General features: G+C 47.8%; 1 protein-coding gene across 2 annotated transcripts; it reads left to right on the forward strand.

Moving 5' to 3' along the window:
- Positions 1-922: 922 nt before the first annotated feature.
- Positions 923-21,241, forward strand: LINGO4 (leucine rich repeat and Ig domain containing 4). 2 transcript variants are annotated; one of them, XM_053368941.1, is made up of 4 exons: positions 923-1,015; positions 2,530-2,625; positions 15,196-15,303; positions 18,491-21,241. In XM_053368941.1, exon 4 carries the CDS (start codon positions 18,504-18,506, stop codon positions 20,289-20,291), a length of 1,788 nt encoding a protein of 595 aa, XP_053224916.1. In that variant the 5' UTR covers positions 923-1,015; positions 2,530-2,625; positions 15,196-15,303; positions 18,491-18,503; the 3' UTR covers positions 20,292-21,241. The 2 variants fall into 2 exon arrangements, with proteins under 2 accessions (XP_053224916.1, XP_053224917.1); XM_053368942.1 differs by lacking the exons at positions 923-1,015; positions 2,530-2,625 and having other exon boundaries at positions 14,907-15,303.
- The last annotated feature ends 3,881 nt before the right edge of the window (positions 21,242-25,122 follow it).

Genomic DNA, 25,122 nt, shown 5'->3' on the forward strand with positions numbered 1-25,122 from the left:
CGTCTCCCCCATCGTTCAGCCCGGACACTGAGGTCCAGCGCCGAGGGCCTTCTGGTGGTTCCCTCATTGCGAGAAGTGAGGTTACAGGGAACCAGGCAGAGGGCCTTCTCGGTGGTGGCGCCTGCCCCGTGGAACACCCTCCCTTCAGATGTGAAGGAAATAAGCAGCTATCTTCTCTTTAAAAGACATCTGAAGGCAGCCCTGTTTAGGGGAGTTTTTATTATTTAATGCTGTATTGTCCAGAGTGGCTGGGGAAACTCAGCCAGACGGGCGGGGTATAAAGAATAAATTATTATTATTATTATTATTATTATTATTATTATTATTATGGACGTGCTCTACTGGGAGCTGGCTTCAGGCACCAGACTGGTTGTCGCACCAAATCTGCGCTACAAAGACTTCGGCAACATCAATCCCACCGTGTGGGAATCCCTTGCAAATGACCGACCTCAGTGCCCGGAGACAGTCAGGTTGTGCACCCATAGCAGTGACCACAGGAGGAATGGCCGCTGGGAGGAGGGCAGAGAGAAGAAACGCCATGGGGCACCTGCAGCGGCCAACAGGTGCCAGACGCCTTCACCTGCCCCAGCTGCAACAAAACATCTCTCTCCCCTATTGTTCTCTATGGCCACAGCAGGTGCTGTAACTCTCCAACAGTCTGATTTCGCCCCCAAAGGCGCCGTTCTGCATTGTCTCCCGAGACAGATGGGTGCCAGCAATTAACTCCCTTTCGCTTCGCCTCTTTTGTCAGGCCACCTTGTCTTGGAACGATGGTGGCTTTGGCTGTTTCCACGCCGCCGTCTGCGCTGAGTTGTTCAGCACAGAGAAGAAACTCTGGGATGGAACATTCCCTTGGCAAAATGACATCCACGTGGCTGGCAGAGGGAGGGGGGGAGAGGGAGGTGGCGAAGCGGGGGGGGGGGAGAGAGAGAGAGAGGCAGGGAAAGAGACACACATGAGACATCATTGGGCAGAGAGAAGCCTCTTTGTTGTGTCTCCCCGAAGCACGTTCCAGGTAAGCCGCCCGGCTCGCTCCCTTGAAGAGCCCGGAGCAGATTTTTAAAGGGGGGGGGATATCGGCAAGTGGCTCGGTCCTTTTTGCCATGGGAGAAAGCGGGTTGTGTGCTTTGTGGACCTTTTGGAAAGCTCAAGGAGGGAGGAAGAGGGTGAGAGAGGTTTGCAAAACCATGAACCTGGTTTGCGCATCTCCTTTGCGCGAAGAGCGCTCTCACGGTCCTGTCCTGGGATTCCCGGTTTGGAACCGGTTTGGTGGGGGCAGGATTTGGGGCAGAAGGTGACCTGGGCGTAAGAGCCCTTCTGGATCCATCTGGTCCGGAGTCATGGTTTCTCAAATGCCCCGTGGGAGGAGCGCAACAGCAGGACTCCTTGCTGCGAGTCCTTCCTGCCTCCGTCCGTGGCGAGGGAAGGAAGGAATCGTGGCGAACAGCTGCTGCAGCTGCCAGTCCAAGTCGAGCATCTTGGGCTGGATCGACCAATGGTCTGCTCCAGTATAAAGGCAGGGTTCCTGAATTCAGAATGAAAGCATGTCATGATTCCTGCACTTCACGGGGCTGGACTAGATGATCCTTGGCGTCTCTTCCAGCTCTAGGTTTCTATGTGCTGCGGAAATCCCAGGCTTACTTGCCGGCAACATCCGTGCGCGTGGGGTTTGGGAATGGGGGTGCTTTGAAACAAACCAGCTCTGCTCCAACTTGAAAGGTCCCTGCCCGCAAAGAGCTTCCAATCAGGAAGTCAGCACAGGAGGGACTCCAGAGGAAAGCGATAAATTTGAGCGGGGGGGGAGAACATCTGCATTTATGTACACACACTCCGTATTTCAGTCACAACTCACTTTTGCTTTTTGCTGCCTTTCATTTAAACATACCTCGTCATTTACAGCTTTGAAAGAATCTATGTTGCAGATATAAAGATTAGCTGGGTTGATTTTTTTGGAAAATTAGGAGGCGGGATGCTTTGGGTTGCACCCAGGGCCGGTCCTACTCAGAGTAGACTTGTTGAAGTTAATGGGCGCGGCTCACCTCGATTTCTGAATTTCGCTGGGTCTGCTGCTCTGAGCGGAATTTAGAAGCGATCATTATTTTCATTATAATCACGATTGTGGCTCCTGATCCCAGCAGCTGTTGGCTTACGGCAGAGATCCACTAAATCTCTTTCGGTGCAGCTGTGGGGCTGGCAAAGGGGGCCCAAAACGGTAGGCGGAGCCAAAGCCAACAAGAGGCGGAGCCAAATGATTTTTGTCCCCATCCTTCTGCAAGGGGCACCACTGAGACTAAGAAAAAAGAGGTGGTTTACTGGCAGGCAGAGGCACCCCTGGGACTGGTTGCGAATAAGGGAGCTGGCCATGGGGGGCTAGTGAGTCTGTGCCCCATTTGCCCCCATGGACCAGACTCCATTGCCGGAATATGGACCCCCCAGACCCGCACGTCTGAAGGGATTTTCCAGCCCGAAAGCATCGCAGTTCTCTTCCGTTTCCCCAGTTGTTCATTCATTCATTTTTATTTTTAAAAGGCGGACAGCGAATATGATGCTGCCGGCTCCGTCTGCCAAGATCCAGGTGGCTTCCAGTCCTCGTGGGAAGCTTTTCGCGACATTTGGGAGAAGGGGGTGAGTTTGCGCTTCAGCTGCAAATGCTAACCGGCTTTTTTTAAAAGCACTGAGAGATCCACAGCAGACAATGGTACGTTAACTCCGACTTCAGCACCCCACGCCCCTCTCCCTGCAGAAACACACACACGCAAAAAACCCCGCGCCAACTCCCGCGTACTTAAATGGATGTTTCCTGCCAGATCTGAGAAATAAACGATGACTTAGGAACGGAGGCTTGCACACATTTGGGAAATACATCCGCCCCCTCTTCGGAATAGGCTGAGCTTAGCGGGTGGGATGAGGTGTTACATGCGTAATGAGGAGCAAAAGCAGCTTTGGGGAGGAGGATCTGGAAGGGGAAAGCTCTGCGGGGAGGGAGGCTTGACCCTTCGCCGCCCACCGCTTCTCAGTCTCAAATCGCTGAGCGTTGGCAGGCCAGCCATTGGGGTCTCCTGGGCCCGGACTCAAGAAGCAATGGCTACTGTGCGAGAGAGACTCCATCCTTCTTGATAGGCAGTGTGGTGTAGTGGTTAGAGCCCCGGGAGTCTTGGGTTCAAATCCCCACTTGGCCACAGGAGGCACACTGGGGGGTGGGACATGGATGGATCTTGGGCCGGCTGCCGTCTCTCAGCCTAATCTACCTCACAAAGTTGAGGATAAAATAAGGAAGACCCCTGTAATCAGTAAATACATATCTCCTTCGAGGGATCAGCAAACTTTTCCAGCAGGGGGCCGGTCCACTGTCACTCAGACCTTGTGGGGGGCCGGACTATATTTTGGAAGAAAAGAAATGAACGAATTCCAATGCACCGCAAATAACCCAGAGATGCATTTTAAATAAAAGGACACATTCTACTCATGTAAAAACATGCTGATTCCCGGACCGTCCGTGGGGCAGATTTAGAAGGTGATTGGGCCCCCGGGCCTTAGTTTGCCTATGTTGTTCAGGCTCAGATTCCCTTTTGGACTATTTGCTATTTATTTATTGCTCCAAGGAGCTCAAAGTGGCGTACGTGGTTCTGCGCCTCCTCAGTTAATCCGCACAACAACCCTGTGAGGCAGGTTAGGCCAAGAGACTGGCCCAGGTCACCCAGCGAGCTTCATAGCTGAGTGGAGATTCAAAGTCTCCCAGGTCTTAGTGCGACACTCTAACCACTGCACCACCGCTGTCTCTCTACACTGGTATACTCCAGCCTTCTCTGACCTCCAGATTATGTTGCACTACAACTCCCAGCAGTCCCAGTGGCCAGGCATGGCCCAAGGGTCGCAGGTGATGGGAGTTGTAGTCCAGGAAGACTCCAGGGTCATCGTGACAAACCCCTGCTACTGGTCTGCAATGGGCAATGGGCACCACCGAATGAGGGGGATTTCTTAAACAAAAACTCTCACAGCCAAAGGGAACCGGTGAAGAATTACCATATTTTTTGCTCTATAAGACTCACTTTTCCCCTCCTAAAAAGTAAGGGGAAATGTGTGTGTGTCTTATGGAGCGAATGCAGGCTGCGCAGCTATCACAGAAGCCAGAACAGCAAGAGGGATTGCTGCTTTCACTGCGCAGCGATCCCTCTTGCTGTTCTGGCTTCTGAGATTCAGAATATTTTTTTTCTTGTTTTCCTCCTCCAAAAACTAGGTGCGTCTTGTGGTCTGGGGCATCTTATAGAGCGAAAAATACGGTATCTCTGAGAAGCTGGGCTTCAGCTCAGCACAGTTGAAAACTCTTTTTCCTCCATGAGGTCTAGAACCCTGCAAGCTCTTGCCCAACTCGAGACAGCTTTAAAATCCCCTTTTTCCTCAATGAGAACCCAAACATTCCAGATTCTGTTTTGGAAAGGAGACCAAGGAATTTGGAAGCTCCAAATCTGGAGAGAGCTTCAGATGAGGAGAATTTCAGAAGCCGTCCTATTTGCTTGGTGGGTTCAGCGCAGATCTGTGCATCTCTCCTCAGTCCCGTTTAAGTCTCGCACCTTTTGCAGGCTCTCTCTGCTTTGCTGGTAGAGGGCAGGGACCCCGGCCAAAGCGGGGCCATCAGGAGATTGGTTTTGGCAGAAAGCATCTCATATTTCCCTCGCGCGAAGCTCCAGACACCTTGTTCCTTCAGTCTCTGGCCTGTATGTGATCGCATTAGCCTGATTAAGTTTCTCCGCTAGGCTGAGGACACATCCTGGCATCTATTCTCCGCCGTCAGAGAGAGGTTATTTCCCCCGCCTCCTGCCATTCAGGGAACGAGGCCCTTCCCACAACCGCTTTGCTCTCTTGCCTCCTTTCAAAGCATGGTGCTGTTGTTGTTGTTTAGTTGTTTAGTTGTGTCCGCCTCTTTGTGACCCCCTGGACCAGAGCACGCCAGGCCCTCCTGTCTTCCACTGCCTCCCGCAGTTTGGTCAAACTCATGCTGGTAGCTTCGAGAACACTGTCCCACCATCTCGTCCTCTGTCGTCCCCTTCTCCTTGCGCCCTCCATCTTTCCCAACATCAGGGTCTTTTCCAGGGACTCTTCTCTTCTCATGAGGTGGCCAAAGTCTTTGAGCCTCAGCTTCAGGATCTGTCCTTCCAGTGAGCACTCAGGGCTGATTTCCTTCAGAATGGAGAGGTTTGATCTTCTTGCAGTCCATGGGACTCTCAAGAGTCTCCTCCAGCACCAGAATTCAAAAGCATCCATTCTTCGGGGATCAGCCTTCTTTATGGTGCAGCGCTCACTTCCATACATCTCTACTGGGAAAACCAGAGCTTGAACTATACGGACCTTTGTTGGCAAGGTGATGTCTCTGCTTTTTAAGATGCTGGCTAGGTTTGTCATTGCTAGCATGGTGCTAATAGATATATAAACGTGGGAGCTACAACAAAATGTTGCAGCACAAAGTGCTTCTGTTCAAGATGTTCCTCCCCCTCCCACCCTGGCAGGCCTGGTTTCCCCTTTCCCCCTGCAAAAAAAATATGAATGTCTTAGATTGTCTTAGACTGAGTCAGGCCACTGCTCCATCTATCTCAGTACTGTCAACACTGACTGGCAGCAGCTCTCCAGGGTTTCAGGTGAGGAGTCCCTCCCGGCGTTTACCTAGAGATGCCACCAAGAATTGAACCTGGACCTTCTGCGTGCAAAGTGGATGCTCTCTCCCTGGGCTCCTGGCAGGAGAAGATGCTAAGTGTGGCAGGAAGAGTCAAGGACAATCAAAGAAACATTTAAACATAGTAGTGTGTGCGTGTGTGTAATTATTTGCAGAATATGGATCGATATTCACAGTGCTTTTTTTCTTTAAAAAATGTTTAAGTGTACTCTCATTTTCACTCAAGAAAACCACCATTTTATAGTTCACATTGGAGGGAAATGAATATAGTAAATGGGCAAAAGTACAAAGATTCACAAAATGTTTAGGGGTATGTGTGTCCCTAAACAGAGAACTGGACCGTAAAGAAGGCTGGTGGCCGAAGAATGGATGCTTTTGAATTCTGGTGCTGGAGGAGACTCTGGAGAGTCCCATGGACTGCAAGGAGATCCAACCTCTCCATTCTGAAGGAAATCAGCCCTGAGTGCTCACTGGAAGGACAGATCCTGAAGCTGAGGCTCCAAGACTTTGGCCACCTCATGAGAAGAGAAGACACCCGGGAAAAGACCCTGATGTTGGGAAAGATGGAGGGCACATGGAGAAGGGGACGACAAAGGATGAGATGGTGGGACAGTGTTCTCAAAGCGACCAGCATGAGTTTGACCAAACTGCGGGAGGCAGTGGAAGACAGGAGTGCCTGGCGTTCTCTGGTCCAGGGGGGCACAAAGAGGCGGACACGACTAAACAACAACAACAACGTGTGTCCCGTCCTCCAAAAAGAAGCACTGAATATTCAAAAGCATTGGCTATTCTCCTAGAGTTCTCCACGACATATTGTTGTGAGCAGGGATTTTCAACTCTGACAAATACAAAAGGTCAGAAAAGACAAAGGCTTCTTTGTGTTGAAGAGGAGATGAGAGTTTCTCTCTCAAATTAGACCTCATGCAAATGAGATTACTCGGCCAAAGCAAGCTCACACCTCTCATTGAGCTTGCAATACATGCTGAAGAGGCTCATTTATAACTACGTTTTGCAAATGATTCATGCTTTTATGTAGCTGTGCTGTTTTATACTTTCTGCATGTCCCCTGATCATATTATTAAGTTGTTGTGTTCTGCGTTATAAATCAAGCCATGTTGGGAGTTTTCTTTTTGTTTTCCAATGTGTTTCTTATCAATAATAATAATAATAATAATAATAATAAATAAAAAAAATAATAATAATAAATCAGTTTGGCACCAGCAAACTTTTGTTCTGAAAGAGAAAAGAAGTTGCACAGCCACTGCTCCAAAGTGCCATTTTTGCAAATCTAATGAAGCGAAATGTTTGGGAGATTCGGGACAGGCAAAATGAAGTACTGGGGGAACAGTTAAACCAGAGGTCAGCAAACTTTTTCAGCAGGGGGCCGGTCCACTGTCCCTCAGACCTTGTGGGAGGCCGGACTATATTTTGGAAAAGTATAAACCAGAGATGCATTTTAAATAAAAGCACACATTCTGCTCCTGTAAAAACACCAGGCAGGCCCCACAAATAACCCAGAGATGCATTTTAAATAAAAGTTTCATTCTACTTCTGTTAAAACACCAGGCAGGCCCCACAAATAACCCAAAGATGCATTTTGAATAAAAGCACACATTTGACTCATGTAAAAACACCAGGCAGGCCCCACAAATAACCCAGAGATGCATTTTAAATAAAAGCACATATTCTACTCGTGTAAAAACATGCTGATTTTTGGACTGTCCACGGGCCTGATTGAGAAGGTGATTGGGCCGGATCTGGCCCCCAGGCCTTAGTGTGCCTAAAGGTAAAGGGACCCCTGACCATTAGGTCCAGTCGCGGACGACTCTGGGGTTGCGACGCTCATCTCGCTTTATTGGCTGAGGGAACCGGCATTTGTCCGCAGACAGCTTCCAGGTCATGTGGCCAGCATGACTAAGCCGCTTCTGGCGAACCAGAGCAGCGCACGGAAACGCCGTTTACCTTTTTACCTTCCCGCTGGAGCAGTAGCTATTTATGTACTTGCACTTTGATGTGCTTCCGAACTGCTAGGTTGGCAGGAACAGGGACTGAGGAACAGGAGCTCACCCCGTTGCAGGGATTCGAACAGCCGACCTTCTGATCGGCAAGTCCTAGGCTCTGTGGTTTAGACCACAGCACCACCCGCGTCCCTTTAGTTTGCCTACCCATGAGTTAAACCATGGGATTCACTACCAAAACTGATGGTCAGCGGCCTGAACGACCTTAGAAAGGGTTAGAGAAATTTGTAGAGTGGGTGACTGTCCGTGGCTGCTAGCCATCAGCGCTATCTCCTGCCTTCAGGATCAGAGGCAAGAAGACACTGGATACCAATTGCTCAGAAACCCAAGTGGGGAGAGGAGCCCGGTCAACTCAGCTCCTGCGTTGGGTGCTTTCCACAGCCATCTGTTTGGCCACTGGGAGAGTCGGACGCCGTCCTAGATGGGTCACCTTAGGCCTGATCCAGCAGAGCTTTTCCTACATTTTCAGCAGAGACAAGGAGAGGGGCTGGAAGCGGCTCACCTGGGGCTGACATGTGCCTTTGGGGTTCAGGATCTGCCCCAGAGGTTTCTCATTCTTTCCTAAAAACGTGAGAATAACCTGCTGTTCTCCCAGGGGCCCAACCAGATGCCCTCAGGGAAACCCGCAATCAGGATTCGAACTCAAGAGCAGCTCTCCTCTCCTGCAGTTTTCCAGCAACCGGGATGCAGAAGCTGTGGAGCTAGAGCACAGCCATCATGAATGGTAGACATATTATTATTATTATTCATTATTTTTTACTAACAACCAAAACCCAACAGTGAACCCCCCCCCCCAAGGCGGCTGATACACTGAGTATACCTAATCAATAATAAAATATTCAAATCGACCGTATGTACAATTCCATATACATTAACACTCCTCGCTCCACAAGGATTATTTAACTTTTAACATTTTAATTGCCCCAAATTGTTCAAACCTGCCCAAATAATTCAACATCTTCTCAAGCCAATCCTCCTCTTTCTCACTGACCTTAAACCCTTTCATTCTGTGTATCTTCCCAGTTAGATATTCTAAAATTATAATATTATTCAGTTTTTTCCTCCATTGGTTCACCCCTCCATTGGGGTTCTTCAGCATTTTCCCAGTTACTCGCTATAACCTGTCTGGCTGCAATTACCATCAGTTTTACCCATTTACATTCCTCTTTTGTTTTTATCTCAGTGCTACTCAGACTAATAAGAACCATTAATTTAGATATTTCTACCTTCCTACCCACAATTTCCGATATTTCTATACCAATCGGTTTCCAAAATTCATTAACTAACGGACAATCCCACCATATATGAATGGTAGTCATGAATAGCCCTTTCCTTCTCCGTGAATTTGTCCTTTAAAGCCATCCGGCTTGTTGGTCATCACTGCGTCTTGTGGGAAGGAGTTCCACAGTCGTTAACTCTGTGCTGCATGCCGAAACCCATGTTTTATTTTAATTTTAAGTTTATTTTAATTCAGTAAAGCTTTTATTCTTTAAAACCCTGCATTATTCATTTACGCTGCTTGTCAGTTCCCCCCCACACACCTGTCCTGATTCTTCCAACATTCAGCTTCCTGAGATGCCTGCGAGTTCTGGCCTTCCCCCCCCCCCCGCCCCCCGGAGAAAGACAAAGGTTTCACTTTATTTGTAGCCTTATTAGACTTTACCGATTGGTGGGCTCTGCGTTGCCCCCGGACGGGAGGAAGGAAGTCAAATGACACTGGGGGTTGGTTCAGAGAAAGAGTTCTTTATTTCTGCTCTCCGGAGCAGCAGAAAGGCACTTGCGTGGTCAGTCCACAGCAAGTCCAAAGAAATGAGAAATTTCATGCAGTATATATATCCTCCAGGCACCCTCTTCCCCCTTCCCCAGGAATCCAGGCATGTCAGCTTGTACACGCCGGTTGACATCACAGATGTTCCTGCTCCAGTACTCTTATCTTGGAGCAAGAGGTCACCAACTCCAAGAACACACTCTGGCGCTGTTCCCAGACTAGGTCTGCACGTCAGAGTGTGGTAAGATAAGACCCAGACATGTCATCCTTACTCCACTGGAACAGCCAAGGCTATCTATTGCCGTGACTGATAAAGGAGAGAGCTTTGTTTATACAGTTGTGTTCTTGTTATGCATTTTGCTCAACAGCTCAAGTTAATGCATTTTAGAAATGCTCCCTTGGAGAAAGAAGAAAAGGGGGGTTTGGGGTCCCGTTTCAAACTGGCTACACAGAAACCCATTCCTTCATATTCATTCATTCATTCGTCTCTATACATTTCCACCCCAATTTTAGATTTTTTTTACAGACATACAAATCGAATAACTTCCCAATAAACACACATATACGTATATATACAGAGAGAGAAAGAGGCCTTTCCTTCACCCCTTTGAGGTTTCTTATAATGCTAATTTTTAACACTGCATTTCCTATGTTAATCCATTTATTAGTTACTTCCCTGATTTTTACCTTAATCCTGCTAATGAAATTAATTGTGTACATTTTTTAAAAAAATATAACTTTATTGAATTATACAAATTTCCAGATAAATTTCTGCAAAAACACAAATATTTACATATTTGCCAAACATAAACTGGGAAAGAAGATAGAAAATAAGAAAAAACGGGGGGAAAGAAGAAAAAAAAGAAAATGCTGTTTTCCATAAACCGTAATTCCAGAATTACACTTACATACATTATAAAATAAAAATCTTAATTAAAATATCTTAAAAGACTTCCACCGCCTAAAAGACTTCCACACTTCTTTTGTTATTTAATTCTCCTTTACCTCTGCTCTTCACTTCCATCACTTTAGATCCCTTAGGATCTTCCAAAATTTGTGGAATACTGTATCTGAATAAAAAAAAATTGTACACAGTACAAAAATACTACAAAAATACTGTGTACAATTTTTTTTATTCAGATACAGCATTCCACAAATTTTCACCAATCGCCCTGAACTGATTCAAACGTTATAGCCACAGGCTGAAGAAAACAGGAGACGATGTCGCCTTCTGCCATCCTCTGGTCTCAGAGGGGAAGGACAGGATTTTGAGTAGCCTTGCAGGAAGCGCCGTCGCCCTTCCCAAAATGCCTGCGTCCTTTTCCAAACCTGCCTCGGCCAGCACCTTTTGCCTCTCTCTCTCTCTGCCTTTTTTTTTTTTTTTTTGCTTATAAATCATCTTTGATCCCTCCCTTTTAATGCATCTTCTGGAGTCGGGCCAAGGGGACACTTAGAATAAATTGAGTTCTGGTTCCCTGGCAGAGACGGCGAGGCTGTGTTGTGCTCCGGCCAGTCAGAGACGTGGAGAGCCTTCCAGAGCGAGGAAGGGATGGCTGCAAGATGCTCTGTGGATCCCATCAACGCTAGAGATTTACCGTATTTTTCGCTCTATAGGACGCTGTCAGGGGCTCAGGAGCAGAAGCGCAGGGAAGAGAGGAAATGGAGAGCGAAGGGGAGGAATCCGAGGGCAGCGTAGGGGAGTATGACAGTGACCTGAGAGATTCCATGAGCTTCTCCAGCGAATCAGAAGATTCCCAGAAGGGGGCGCCGATGGTGAGGGCAAGGGGGGTCCCAGGGGGGACACACCAGAAACAAGGGGCCAGCGGGGACTCCCAAGGCAGCAGTGGGGGATCAGGACCAGCTTCCCCACCAGAGCGTAGTGGGGGGGAAGAGTCACATGAGTCAGGACCAGCGTCTCCTCCAGCAGGGAGAGAAGATGCGTCAGGGCTGACCACGCCTCCATCGGAAAGTGGGGGAACGGAGGAGAGGTCAGCTCCAGCTAGCCTCCCCGAAGGGGGAAGCAGTGACAGCAGCAGTGTAACGGTCAGGAGGAAGGTTGCCGGCTGGGCGCGCGCGCCAAGTTCAAATGTACAGGCGCGAGGGACAGCAGGAGACCCGGATTGGGAACCAGGTCCTAAAGCCCGCCGGAGGGAGGGGGAAGATTCAGGGGACTCAGCGTCAGAAGAGTCTAGGAAGGGCGAGACCCCGACAGACAGGCGGAACCAGAGGAGGAAAGAACAAAGGAAGAGGTGGAGCAAGGCTAGAGTCTTAAACTGGTGTCTGGGGGGAGGAGATTCAGACGGAGCTTCAGCGGTCTAGAGTTTGAGATGTAGGGCTGCACGCTGCGGCTGTGAAAGTGAAACTGAACTTCAATAAAGACTTTCGTACTTAACAACGAAGCGGCGTTGGTCCTTTGTGAGCTGGGACCTCGGGCAGCTCTGACAGACGCACTTTTTCCCCTCCAAAAATGAAGGGGAAATGTGTGTGCGTCCTATGGAGCGAATGCAGGCTCCTTGGCTTCAGCGATAGCAACGCGAAGCCTCTGAAGCGCAGAGGGAGCACTCCCTCCATGCTCCAGAGGCTTCGCGTTGCTTTCGCTGAAGCCTGGAGAGTGAGAGGGGTTGGTGCGCACCGACCCCTCTCACTCTCCAGGCTTCAGGGATAGCCACCTGAAGACTTTGGAGCGCAGCGCGAGTTCCCGCTGCGCTCCGCAGGCTTCGGGTTCCTTTTGCTGAAGCCGGGAGAGCAAGACAAGAAACACAATGGGCAGAGACAAACAGTATGTGCATCGCAATTAGTGTGTCAAGCTAAGTAACCTGGGAGAGCAGAGTTCGAATCTTCACTCAGCCCTGAACCTTGCTAGGCTCCCAAGATGCTGTGGTTACTATTATTATTATTATTTATTAAATTTGTTAGTAGCTTTATCTTTCCCAAGGCAACCCAAAGTAACAAACAAAGACACACACACACATCCCATACACATAGATACATTGAAACCGGGGAGGGTGTGTGTGTTAAAAACATCCCACCCACGTCTAAAAGCCCACAGAAAGTTATTACAGAGGAATATTTTTGCCTGGTGCATGAAGATATGCAAGGAAGGTGCCAGCTGAGCCTCACTGGGGAGAGAATCGCAGAAATGGGGAGCCACCACAGAAAAGGCCCTGTTCTCATGTTGCCACCCTCTGAACCTCTCTTGGAAGAGGCACATGAAAAAGGGACTTCGGTGATGATTTCAGGGTCCGGGTAAGGTTCATATGGAGAGAGGCCATCCCTGAGGTGTTGCGGTCCTTGGCCGTTTAAGGCTTCAAAACCAGCACTTTCAATTGGGCCCAGAAACTAATTGGCAGCCGGTGCGGTCAGGCCAGGATGGGTGTAATATGCTCAAACCATCTTGCTCCACTGAGCAACCTGGCCATTGAATTCTGTTTTTTTTTTAATAATATTTTATTAAGTCTAACAATAGAAAGATAGAACAATAAAAACACAGAGAAAATATAGCACACAACAATACAAACTTTCACAATACATAAAATACAAACATTTAACCTAACGGGGGGGGGGAGAACATTCAACACACAAAAAATAGAATAGGAAAAACACAAATCACTCTTTTCTAATTATTCATCTTCGATTAACTTATTTTCCTGACTTCCTCACGCCTCCCTTTTTTATATCCCTTTTTAACAGTTAGTTCAGCAAATTCGTATCCTACTACTTTATCCTTATATATTTTACCTCCCAAATTTATAATTTCAAATTTTTATCTCTTATTACTAGAACCCCTTCATTTTATTTCAATGTCATCAGCATTCATACATTTTACAGTACTTCTGTAAATAAATTTTAAATTTCCTCCAATCTTCTTCCGCCAACTCTTCTCCCTGATCTCGGATTCTGCCAGTCATCTCAGCCATTTCCATATAGTCAATTACTTGCATCTGCCATTCTTCCAAGGTAGGTAACTGGCCATTGAATTCTGCACCAGCTGAAGTTTCCGTCAGTCAGTTTTATTGCACATCGCCAAAGGCTGCCGCAATGTACACAAAATCATTCAACAATTAAAAGAAAATATACTGGATTGATCCAAAAAACCTAAAACATTTCTATTATCAAGACATTCCCTACTCTAAACAGAGCTATAAAAGTACCTTAATATACAAATTAAGACATTAAACAATAACACTTATAACCTAAAATTATCACATGGCCACTATTATATTTTTAAAAAAATGTTAATACAGTGTGCACTTATATTCGGAGTTTGGTGATAAAGAATATAGCTTGATGTGGATAGGGTCAAATAAATTCATCTCCTTTACAGCTACCTTGGCTATATAATTTGCTCTGATTTTCCCAGCAGCAGTTGCAGAGAGTGCTACACGCCAGGTCACATACTCATCTGTGTCTGCGAGGAGATATAAAATCATGTCAGAGGGGTTCTGGCCAGGGGACCTAGGTGCTAAAAATCTTTCTCTTGCTTCATTTATATATATATATATATATATATATATATATATATATATATATATATATATATAAAAATTATTGGTTTTAAAATACAAAATTATAAAACATACCACACGAATTATCACAAATACATTCTTATTGGACTTCCATCAGCACCTCTGATAATCCTCCGTCTTATTCACTTCTTACGCATTTCCTAACTTAATATTGCCTTTACATTTTTAACATATCCCATCTCCTTCTTTTTTGCAATATTTCTAATATTATTCCTCACAGAGCTTCTTGCAAACCTACAAACATCGTCTGGTCATCACAAATACTTTTCAAATAATCCGTAAATTTACTCCAGTCCTTGGTAAACTTCTGGTCCCACCGGTTTCGGATCCTTCCCGTTAGTTTATCAAGTTCCGCATATTCCATTAATTTCATCCTCCATTCTTCCATCGTTGGTAATTCTTCTTGCTTCCATTTTTGGGCCAATAGTATTCTTGCTGCTGTTACTGCATATAGAAAAAGCTTAAATTCCTTTTTATTTATATCGTTTCCAACAGTACCCAAGAGAAATGCTTCTGGCTTCTTTATAAATGTATATTTCAACATTTTTTACAATTCATTATATATCATCTCCCAGAAGCATTTCACCTTTTTACATTCCCACCACATGTGACAAAATGTTCCCTCTTTTTCCTTACATTTCCAACATTTGTTACTTACTTTATACATTTTTGCTAACTTTACTGGTGTAATGTACCATCTATACATCATTTTCATCACATTTTCTTTTAGCGCATTACATGCAGTAAATTTTAAACCTTCTTTCCATAATTCTTGCTTCATTATATAAGGGGCAGTGCAAGATATAATGCACAAGGTCCTCTACTTCAGGAAATCCCCTAATGCAAACACGTTTGTTCGTTGGTGTGCCTCTGGCTGAAGTTTCTGAACCGTCTCCAGAGGCAGCTAAATGCGAGTTCAAGTGTCACAGCGAGAAATGGGGGGAAGGATCTTATCCCCATCAATTTTCTCCACATCTGTAGCGGCACATGTTCCTCATCGCCAGGTTCAAAGATTTGTTGTCTTTTTCTAAAGGCACAGGGGAATTTGCAACTGCGGGCCGTGGCTAATTTTGGCCTCGACGGGTTATGCGAGTCCTTTGAGCTAAATGCCACGTTTAATGAGGATCTAACTATATGAAACGATGATTCACCTCAAATTAGGTTCCGCCTGCAGTACAGTACTTTTTCTGTTTGTGTTTTTTTTGTTTCCGAAAGGGGCGGGCGCAGATAAAAAGCGTATAAACGGAAATCGGGTGCGTTCGTAGGAACTTAAGAAAAGAGTCGGGCGCCTTTTGAGGACGGTTCTTCTTCGCACAACTATACGTAAGTAAAATCGCACAGATTCTTTATAAAAAGAAATTGCAAAGGGGGCATGAGTCTGGTTTAGGGCTGGGGGGAGGGGAGAGAAAGAAATTCTATGCAGTTTGCATTTTAACGCAAACCTTCCCTCGTACTCCGTTCCTGAGATAATCTGCGAAACCGATATCCTTTGAAACTCACACCAGGGCAGTTCTTCAGCGAAAATAGGTGTGCAACAATACACATTTTAAGGTTTAGTGTGCATTAAAATGCATATATATATGTGTGTGTGTATATATATATATATATATATATATATATATATATATACACACACACACACACACACACACACACACACACACAGTGGTACCTCGGGTTAAGTACTTAATTCGTTCCGGAAGTCCATTCTTATCCTGAAACTGTTCTTAACATGAAGCACCACTTTAGCTAATGGGGCCTCCTGCTGCCGCCGTGCTGCCACAACACAATTTCTGTTCTCATCCTGAAGCAAAGTTCTTAACCCGAGGTACTATTTCTGGGTTAGCAGAGTCTGTAACCTGAAGCGTATGTAACCCGAGGTACCACTGTATATACACACACACACACACACACACACACACACACACAGTGGTACCTCTACTTACAAACGTGATCCGTTTTGGGGTACAGTTCACACCCTGAAAAGTCCCTAAGTAGAGCGTTGCTACTGTGCATGTGCAAAGCGCGTTCGCAACCTGAAAATCCGCAACATGAAGCGAACGCAACCAGAGGTATGACTGTATACAGTTAAGTGTTTGGGGGGTCCGTTTGGATGAACCCCTGGTTCCCCTTCCAAACCTGTGATCTGATGTGCGTCAGGTAGGATCTATAAGAGGAAGCCAGCCGAAGTAGTTCCTTTGACAATGTAGCGGCTTTCTCTGGCTAGTTAAGTGCCACGATTTAACATATCCAAAGAAGTTGCTCTGTTGCCACAGGAGCAATATCTGAGGGAGACTTTGTGGATATTTAAGTTATAATTAGAAAACTCTTAATAATTATTCATAAAGGAAACAGCTTATAAGAAGTAAATAAGGAGGCCAGATAGAGGATAAAGGAAGTCTTTTATTTGGTTGTTTGTATTGCTGTATGTTATGCTTATTGTATGTTATGCTCACGTTTAATGTGGGTAGATTTCTGTATTGGGGGGGTTTACGTTATGTTGTAAATAAAATTTCCAAAAAAACAACAAATGGGTGGGTTCTTCTGTTTGTGGGTTTCCCTAGCTGGTCACTGTGAGAACAGGATGGTGCAGTGGCGTAGCGTGGGGGGTGCAGGGGGGGCCGGCCGCACCGGGCGCAACATCTGGGGGTTAGGGTTAGGGGGCACAAATCCACGGGTTAGGGGGCGCAAATTACTTGCCTTGCCCCGGATGCTGACAACCTACGCTACGCCACTGGGATGGTGGACTAGATGGGCCACTGTTTAAGTTTGAAGTTGTTCGTTTTAAGCACACAAACTGACTTGGAAATGTGTTGAATGGTGGTGAAGGAAGGGGAAAATTGAGAATTCCACCCCTGATCTGCAGGATGGTGGAGAAGGGAAGGCAAACCCTCCCTCTGCCAGCCGAGTGGACGAAGGCCCTTGCCCCTGTTTTCCTCCAAGGGCTCCAGGCACCAAACCATTTCATTTACTTTCCTACGTTCTTGTAATACCTTTCTTCGGTCGCGAGCCCCAAGATGCACTTGAAAGTACTTAACATTTGCTCTCTTCTCATATAGAAGATTGGATCCCAAAGCCGACAGAATATGCAGAATTAGATGGTCCATCTGAAAAAATAAAGAATAAATCAAAACAGGAATTTGTTTCAAAATGGGAGGTTTTCAAAGAATATTTGAAATATAAATATTGTAGTTTAAACTCGGTTGCAGCATTCGAGGAACTTCAGTTGTAGCTGAAAGGCAGATATAAGAATTAAGATATATTAAGGAAAAGTTTAATGATGATAAAGTGTGTACTGGCAATGTTATATGAAATTGACGGGAGGTTGGGTCTTTAGAGTGAAGACCAAGTTATGTTTTATCGTTTGTTAAGAAAATTATGGGTCTATGGTTATTCCTGCGTGAAATTTGGTATGTGTGTTTTCTCTTTTTGCTTTTCTTGCAATTGAAAAAAAAAGAGGGGGGGGGAGAGAAAGTACTTAACATTTGCATTTTGCTCTTTGTGCAAAGCTCTGGGAGTGGCGCAAGGCAGCGGTCTTTCTTTCCCCCGTCCTGGTCTAGTTTTCACAGCAACCTTGCCAGGAAAGTTAGGCTGAGAGACTAAAGTCACCCAGGGAGAGTTTTGAGGCCAAGAGGGGATTTGAAATCAAATCTGCCTAGTCTTATGTCTGACTTTGCAAGCATGGCACCACCACCGGCTCTCCAGGAGGGAGTTTTTGGATCTAGTCATCTAGTCTAGCCCCCTCCAATGCAGGAAAATCCCCCCCCTCTCTCTCTCACACACACAACACTCCCATTTTTTTCTCTCTGTGTCACACATAACACAGAGCTTCTCCCTCGCACACTCTCCCTGTTTCACACACACACACCTCAAATAATAATAATAATAATAATAATAATAATAATAATAATAATAATTACAATAGTACCTCAGGTTACATATGCTTCAGGTTACAAACTCAGCTAACCCAGAAATAATGCTTCAGGTTAAGAACTTTGCTTCAGGATGAGAACAGAAATCGAGCTCCGGTGGCACAGCGGCAGCTGGAGGCCCCATTGGCTAAAGTGGTGTTTCAGGTTAAGAACAGTTTCAGGTTAAGAACGGACCTCCGGAACAAATTAAGTACTTAACCCGAGGTACCACTGTATTATTATACCTCACCCATCTGGCTGGGTTGCCAACAGCTACCAACATATATAACTACATAATATTACATTAAATTTCTTTTTAAAAAATCTTCCAGATACAGGGCTGCCTGCAGATGTCTTCTAAAAATTGTGTAGTTCTTTATTTCCTTAATATGTGACAGGAGGGTGTTCCACAGGGCACGTGCCACCACCGAGAAGGCCCTCTGCCTGGTTCCCTGTAACCTCACTTTTTGCAGTGAGGGAACTGCCAGAAGGCCCTCGGAGGAGGACATGTCTCCACACGATCAGGGAGCTGTGTTTTCTCTCTTTCCAACCCTCTCCCTCTAACCACAAGGCTCTCTTGCTGTCATTACTATCTTCAGGAAAACAAGCAAGATGGAGGTTTCTCCCGGGACAAAATGGCGGCCCCTGCTGCTGCTGCTCCTTGCCGCCATCCCAGCCACCTTCTTGACGGGATCCAGGCACACCTGCCCTTCGCGGTGCAGGTGCTTGTCCCAGGACAAGGTTGTCTTCTGCAACGGCCGCAACCTGACGGCGGTACCGGGCCGGATCCCTCCGGATTCTGAGCTCCTGGACCTAAGCCAGAACGTCCTCCGCACCCTCCAACAAGGCATGTTCTCCCGCTTGCAGGCTCTGAAAGAGCTGGACCTGAGCTACAACGCCCTCTCCAACATCGAACCGGGCGCTTTCAACAGCTTGAAGAGGCTGATGACCCTCCGTCTGACCGGCAACAAGCTGAAGATGGTCCCCTCTGGCGTCTTCACGGGGCTTCCCAGCCTCGCCGTCCTGGACATCAGTGAGAACGAGATCGTCCTCTTCCAAGACCACAGCTTCAAGGACCTCTCCAGCCTACGGAAGCTGGAGGCTGGAGACAACCACTTGATCTTCGTCTCGTCCCAGGCCTTCAGCGGCCTCCAGAGCTTGCGGCAACTCACTCTGGAGAAGTGCAACTTGACCGGCATCCCAACAGAAGCCCTCTCGCATCTCCGCCATCTTGTGGAGCTGCGGCTCAAGGTCCTGAGCATCGGCTCTGTCCCCGACCACTCCTTTCAAAAACTGCATCGTCTCAAGGTCCTTGAGATCCACCGGTGGCCTTCTCTGACGGCGCTGAGGCCTCACAGTCTCATGGGCCTGAACCTCACCGCCTTGTCCATCACCCGGTGCAGCCTCCGCGAGGTGCCTTACAAAGCCATCCACCACTTGGTCCACCTCCGGTTCCTCGACCTCTCACACAACCCAATTTCGGTCCTCCGCGGGAAGAAGCTGGCCGAACTCTCCCGCCTTCAGGAGTTCCACCTCATGGGCGGGCGGTTGGCCACCGTCCAGGCCCACGCCTTCCACGGCCTCGTCCACTTCCGTGTCCTCAACCTCTCGGGCAACGGCTTGCGGACTCTCGAGGAGGGTGCCTTCCACTCGGTGGGGAACCTAGAGGTCCTACGGTTGGACGGAAACCCCCTGGCTTGCGATTGCCGCCTCCTCTGGATCATTCGCAGGCAGCGGAGGCTGAACTTCGAGGCCCGGCAACCCGTCTGCGCCACCAACTCAACGGGCGAGGGGAAGGTCTTCCGCAAATTCTCCGACATCCTTCCCGGGCACATCACCTGCAGGAAGCCCACCATCGAGAAGGAGACCCCTCCTCAGAGACTGAGCGTGGAAGAGGGCGGCCGGGCAATGCTGACCTGCAAAGGCGACGGCGACCCGCCCCCCACAATCTCCTGGGTGTCTCCTCACAACGTCTCCCTGGACGCCAGCCGCAAAGGCCGGCTCGCGGTCCTTCCCAACGGCACGCTGAGGATCCACCACGCCTTCCCTCAAGATGGTGGGGCCTACCTCTGCGTGGCCCGCAACGCCGCCGGGAACGACACCATGTGGGCCCACCTCCGCGTCTTCAGCAACTTCTCCGTCAGGGTCAACACCAGCGCCCTCAATGCCTCGAGCGCTGCCCTCCCATTCCTCCTTGACGTCGGCACCTTGGCGGGGATCCTGGCCATTGGGATCGTGCCCTTCCTCTGCTCGGTGGCCATCTGCTTCGTCTTCATCTCCGTCTGGAACAAGGGCAGGGGGAACGCCAAGCACCACATCATCAACGCCGTACCCCGATATTCCCGGGGCTACAAGGCCGTAACAAACAGGCACAAAAGGGTGGCCAATAAACCCAGATGAGGTACTAGCTCAGCGTCTGAAGGCCGCCATGTTGGTTCTCTTGGAATGCCAGTGCTTTACGAACCAAAGGAAGCCATTTTGATTTTCATAGTTTACACAGAATTTCTCCTGCTTCTTTGGCCCCAGGCAGTGTAAAGTTTGCCAAAGGAAGGTGTAGATTCCCTGCCCTTCTCCCAGATAATTTTAGAACCAAGATGGGTGCTTTTTAGTCAGAGGCAGTGATAATTCTGAATCCCAGTGGCTGGAAACCACAGAAAGGGAAAGTTGGTCTTGTGTTTGAATCCGGGTATCCGGTTGGCCCCTGGGAGAATAGGATGCTGGACTAAATGGGCCAATGGTCTGATCCAGGAGGCTCTTATTATCATATGAGAATTATTATTACTTTTCTTAACCGCCTATGACCATAAGAACCCAGGGTGGTCACGACAATTTGAACTACGATATCAGAAACAAATGACAACAAATTATAATCACGAGGCTAGCGTGAGTCATAATATTATCTACAGGGCATCAGGTGTCAAAGGTAAGGAGGGTGCACCTTCCACGTAAGACGAAAACTGTCTAGTGAAGGTGCCAGGAGCACCTCTGTGGGACGGAGTTTCATAGCTGAGGGGCCACCACAGAGAAGACCCTCTTCCAGGCTGCCACCCCCAAACCTCTGAGGGGGGGAGTAAGAATGAAGGGGGACTCCTCTGGCAGGTTGGCACCTAAGAGGCTTAGTAGGGAAGGCAGTGGTCTTTCAGATATTTGGGGGTGAAGTCATTTAGGGCTTTAATAATAATAATTTATTATTTATACCCCGCCCATCTGGCTGGGCTTCCCCAGCCACTCTGGGCAGCTTCCAACAAAATATTAAAATACAATAATGCATCAAACATTAAAAGCTTCCCTAAACAGGGCTGCCTTCAGATGTCTTCTAAAAGTCTGGTAGTTGTTGTTCACTTTGACATCTGGTGGGAGGGCGTTCCACAGGGCGGGCGCCACCACTGAGAAGGCCCTGTAACATCGCTTCTTGCAGGGAGGGAACTGCCAGAAAGGCCCTCAGAGCTGGATCTCAGTGTCCGGGCAGAACAATGGGGGTGGAGACGCTCCTTCAGGTATACAGGACCGAGGCCGTTTAGGGCTTTAAAGGTCAGCACCAACACTTTGAATTGTGCTCAGAAACGTGCTGGGAGCCAATGTAGGTCTTTCAAGACTGGTGTTATGTGGTCTCGGCGGCCGCTCCCAGTCACCAGTCTAGCTACCGCATTCTGGATTAGTTGTAGTTTCCACATCACCTTCAAAGGTAGCCCCATGCAGAGCGCATTGTAGTAGTCCAAGCGAAAGATAACCAGAGCGTGCACCACTCTGGCGAGGCAGTCCGCAGGCAGATAGGGTCTCATCCTGCGTACCAGATGGAGCTGCCCTGGACACAGAATTGACCTGTGCCTCCATGGACAGCTAGGAGTCCAAAATGACTCCCAGGCTGCGCACCTGGTCCTTCAGGGGCACAGTTACCCCATTCAGCACCAGGGAATCCTCCACACCTGCCCACCCCCTGTCCCCCCAAAACAGTACTTCTGTCTTGTCAGGATTCAACCTCAATCTGTTAGCCGCCATCCATCCTCCAACAGCCTCCAGACACTCACACAGGACCTTCACCGCCTTCACTGGTTCTGATTTGAAAGAGAGGTAGAACCCTTTAAACACTAAAGGGTCGTGAATTAGGCCTGAGTAATGAGAATACGACACCTCAAAGAGGGAAGTTTAAGCAGCAGGCGGAAATGAAGAACTGGGAGCCCGCCCTCAGGCTCAGAGCGGGCTTCCGGTTCTCCCCTAGCTCCTGTGCCTTGAACTTTCCCTCACCTGAGAGGAAACACCTGGGGTCACGTGATGTGCCTGACATCACAGGGTGCCCAGTGATTGACAGGTGGGCATTCACCTATCAAAGTGGCCCTGGTTGCAGAGGGCTTGCTCCCTATTTGACTCAAGCCTCTGGCCAAAAACGGTCCCATTCCCGTACGTTGCATATTCCGATAAAATGCGAACAAAGACTATATCTGTCACCAAACCCGATAGCTCAGTGGTTGAGCATCTGCTTTGCATGCATAAGGTCTCTCCCAGGAGTGGGGTGTCCTAGGGCTTTTTATCTGCTGCTACCTCCCATCAAAGTTTGGCTGCCGGTGTTAGAGGGGGGGTCCCTCAGAGGGCATTGCCAAGGCCCCCGATCAACGCTGCAACGGGTTCCACGAAATCAAATCCACTCTCCTTCTTCTCTCGTACCTGAATCAGCCACCACTCCCTTCTAATGCCAAACCGAGTGCCTTTCATTTTTTCAAAGTGAAATGGAGCCACCCCAAACAAGGCCATGTTTTCTCCAGGCTCAGATGTCTCCCCAGGGGTGTAAGAGTTATAGGTAAAGGTAAAGGGACCCCTGACCATTAGGTCCAGTCGTGGCCGACTCTGGGGTTGCGGCGCTCATCTCGCTTTATTGGCCGAGGGAGCCGGCATACAGCTTCCGGGTCATGTGGCCAGCAGGACTAAGCCGCTTCTGGCAAAACCAGAGCAGCGCACGGAAACACCGTTTACCTTCCGACTGGAGCGGTACCTATTTATCTACTTGCACTTTGACGTGCTTTCAAACTGCTAGGTTGGCAGGAGCAGGGACCGAGCAACGGGAGCTCACCCCGTCGCGGGGATTCGAACCGCCAACCTTCTGATCGGCAAGTCCTAGGCTCTGTGGTTTAACCCACAGCGCCACCCGCGTCCTGTAAGAGTTATACTAGGTTGCAAATGGACAAAAACAAAAAGGGCTCGTCCTCTGTCACGCCTGGGTGGGATGAAATTCTGCACTACTATGCATGTTTCCCTAGGAGTAAGCTCCGCCGTGTGCCCAGGGGCTGTTTCAGAGGTGAACGGTAGCGGCTGAGGGACTGCCGCCTTCATCCCCTGCCTCGCAAGCGTCTAGTTGGCCGCTGAGAGAAGCAAGATGGCGGACTATATGGACTCTCTCGTCGCATCCATTGGAAGCCGGCTTATTAGGGGCCAATGGATCAGGGCCCCAACGACTGTGGGCAAAGCGGATGGAGGGTTGCCATATTTTTCAAAAGTGAAAATGCGGACATCTTGCGTATTTCCGCCCAGACACTCTTTCGACCACAGTATTCCGGGTACGTCCGGGGAATTCCGGACTTATGGCAACCCTAGTGGAAGAAGCTGTTTTCTGGTAGATTCGATTCCATGCCAGCAAATTCAGGGTTGCGCGATGAATGCTGGTTTCGCCGTGAACATCGCCATTTTTTTGCTTTAAGGAAAGTGACAGTGAAATGCCCTGAGGTGATACTTGCTTGACAGAATGACACCCAAAAATTCAGAATAAGTGCTGGATAGCAGCATCTGACCTCACCGCGAACAAATCTGGGCGATTGCTCTGTAAAAGAGTTGTCCAGAGGCGACCAGAGAGAGCTTTCTGTTCCTCTCTCGTAATACTGGAATCTGAACGTTGGAAGATTTGGGACGGAGAAAAGGAAGGATTTCTTCCCAGAGTGAAGTGTTAAACTGGGGAACTCCCTGCCAGGAGACTGCCAGGAGACTGCCATCAACCTGGGGGGCGTGAAAAGAGGATTGGACAAATTTGCAAATGAGAAGACCATCAATGGCTTCTTTTATATATTTATATACACACATTTTTATTGATTTCTTAACATATCAATTCCAACAGTCATACAACATATCTTCTCATCTTATGCAATGTTTTAGACTTCCGTCAACACCTCTGATGATTTTCCGTTCTTTATCACTTATTCTGCATTTCTTGATTTCTATATTGCATTTAATTGTCCTTAACTAATAATTCTTTTCATAGTCTTTCTTGTAACATTTCAAGATAACCCACCTTACAAAACTTCTTGCAGTCCTACCAGCGTAATCTGTTCATCACAATTACTTTTCAGATAGTTCATATATTTACTCCAGTCCTCTAAGAATCTCTGGTCCTGCAGGTTTCGAATCCTTCCTGTTAATTTATCTAATTCTGCATAGTCCGTCAACTTCATCCTCCATTCTTCTTTCGTCGGTAATTCTTCTTGCGACCATCAATGGCTTCTAGCCACAAGGGACAGGTTTATCAGCTGCCAGAGGTGAGATGTCTTTGAATCCCAGTTGCTGTTGCTCTCAAGTTCATGTCTGTGGGTTTCTTGTTGAGAGATCATCTTTGCCACACAGGGCGCCTTCTGCTCCCTGGAAGTGAGACGGGATGCCATAAATTCACCCCAGGGGACGGCGTCAGATTTGGGAGCTGTGCCAAAGAACAGGGTCCACGAGGAAAATGACTTCAGTACAGTACACGGCAACGGTGTTGCCTTCAATTCTATAAGCAAGTTTCTTAGGGCGCTCCTCACAGGCGAATGTCAGCAGCAAAGATCTCAGCAGCGCTGGGTTCGAATTCTGACAGCTGAGCTCCCTGCAGTTTCAGGTGAAGAGGAAGAAGAGGCATAATAATAATAATAATGTTCTCCTTGGGATCTGAACCCTGCCTTGAGATCCCTTCTGCCTACGCTTGGTGCTCAATGATTTCGAATCAGCCTGTACATTTATAAATAAATATGATTCATTTTTTTTGCACATGAAACTCTCCGTCTCTGGTGCCTTTTCTCTCTGGACAGAAATGATCCATGCTGGGTTGTTGTAAGAGGTAACAAAAAACAAAAAAAACCCACTGGTTCCTAAGACTTAAAAGTCCCAGAATCCTTTAAATGAGTTCTGGGCAAAATTGGCAAAGTAGCAAAAGTTTATTGAAAGAAAAACATCATTGCAAGATGGGTGACCAATGCAGCGTTATATCCATAGCTGT

This window comes from Podarcis raffonei, chromosome 16 (genome assembly GCF_027172205.1).
Source record: "Podarcis raffonei isolate rPodRaf1 chromosome 16, rPodRaf1.pri, whole genome shotgun sequence".
Taxonomy (NCBI): Eukaryota; Metazoa; Chordata; class Lepidosauria; order Squamata; family Lacertidae; genus Podarcis; species Podarcis raffonei.

What these genes read in the sequence shown, in the direction of transcription:
- LINGO4 (XM_053368941.1), top strand. Translation starts at nt 18,504, where the DNA reads ATGGAGGTTTCTCCCGGGACAAAATGGCGGCCCCTGCTGCTGCTGCTC.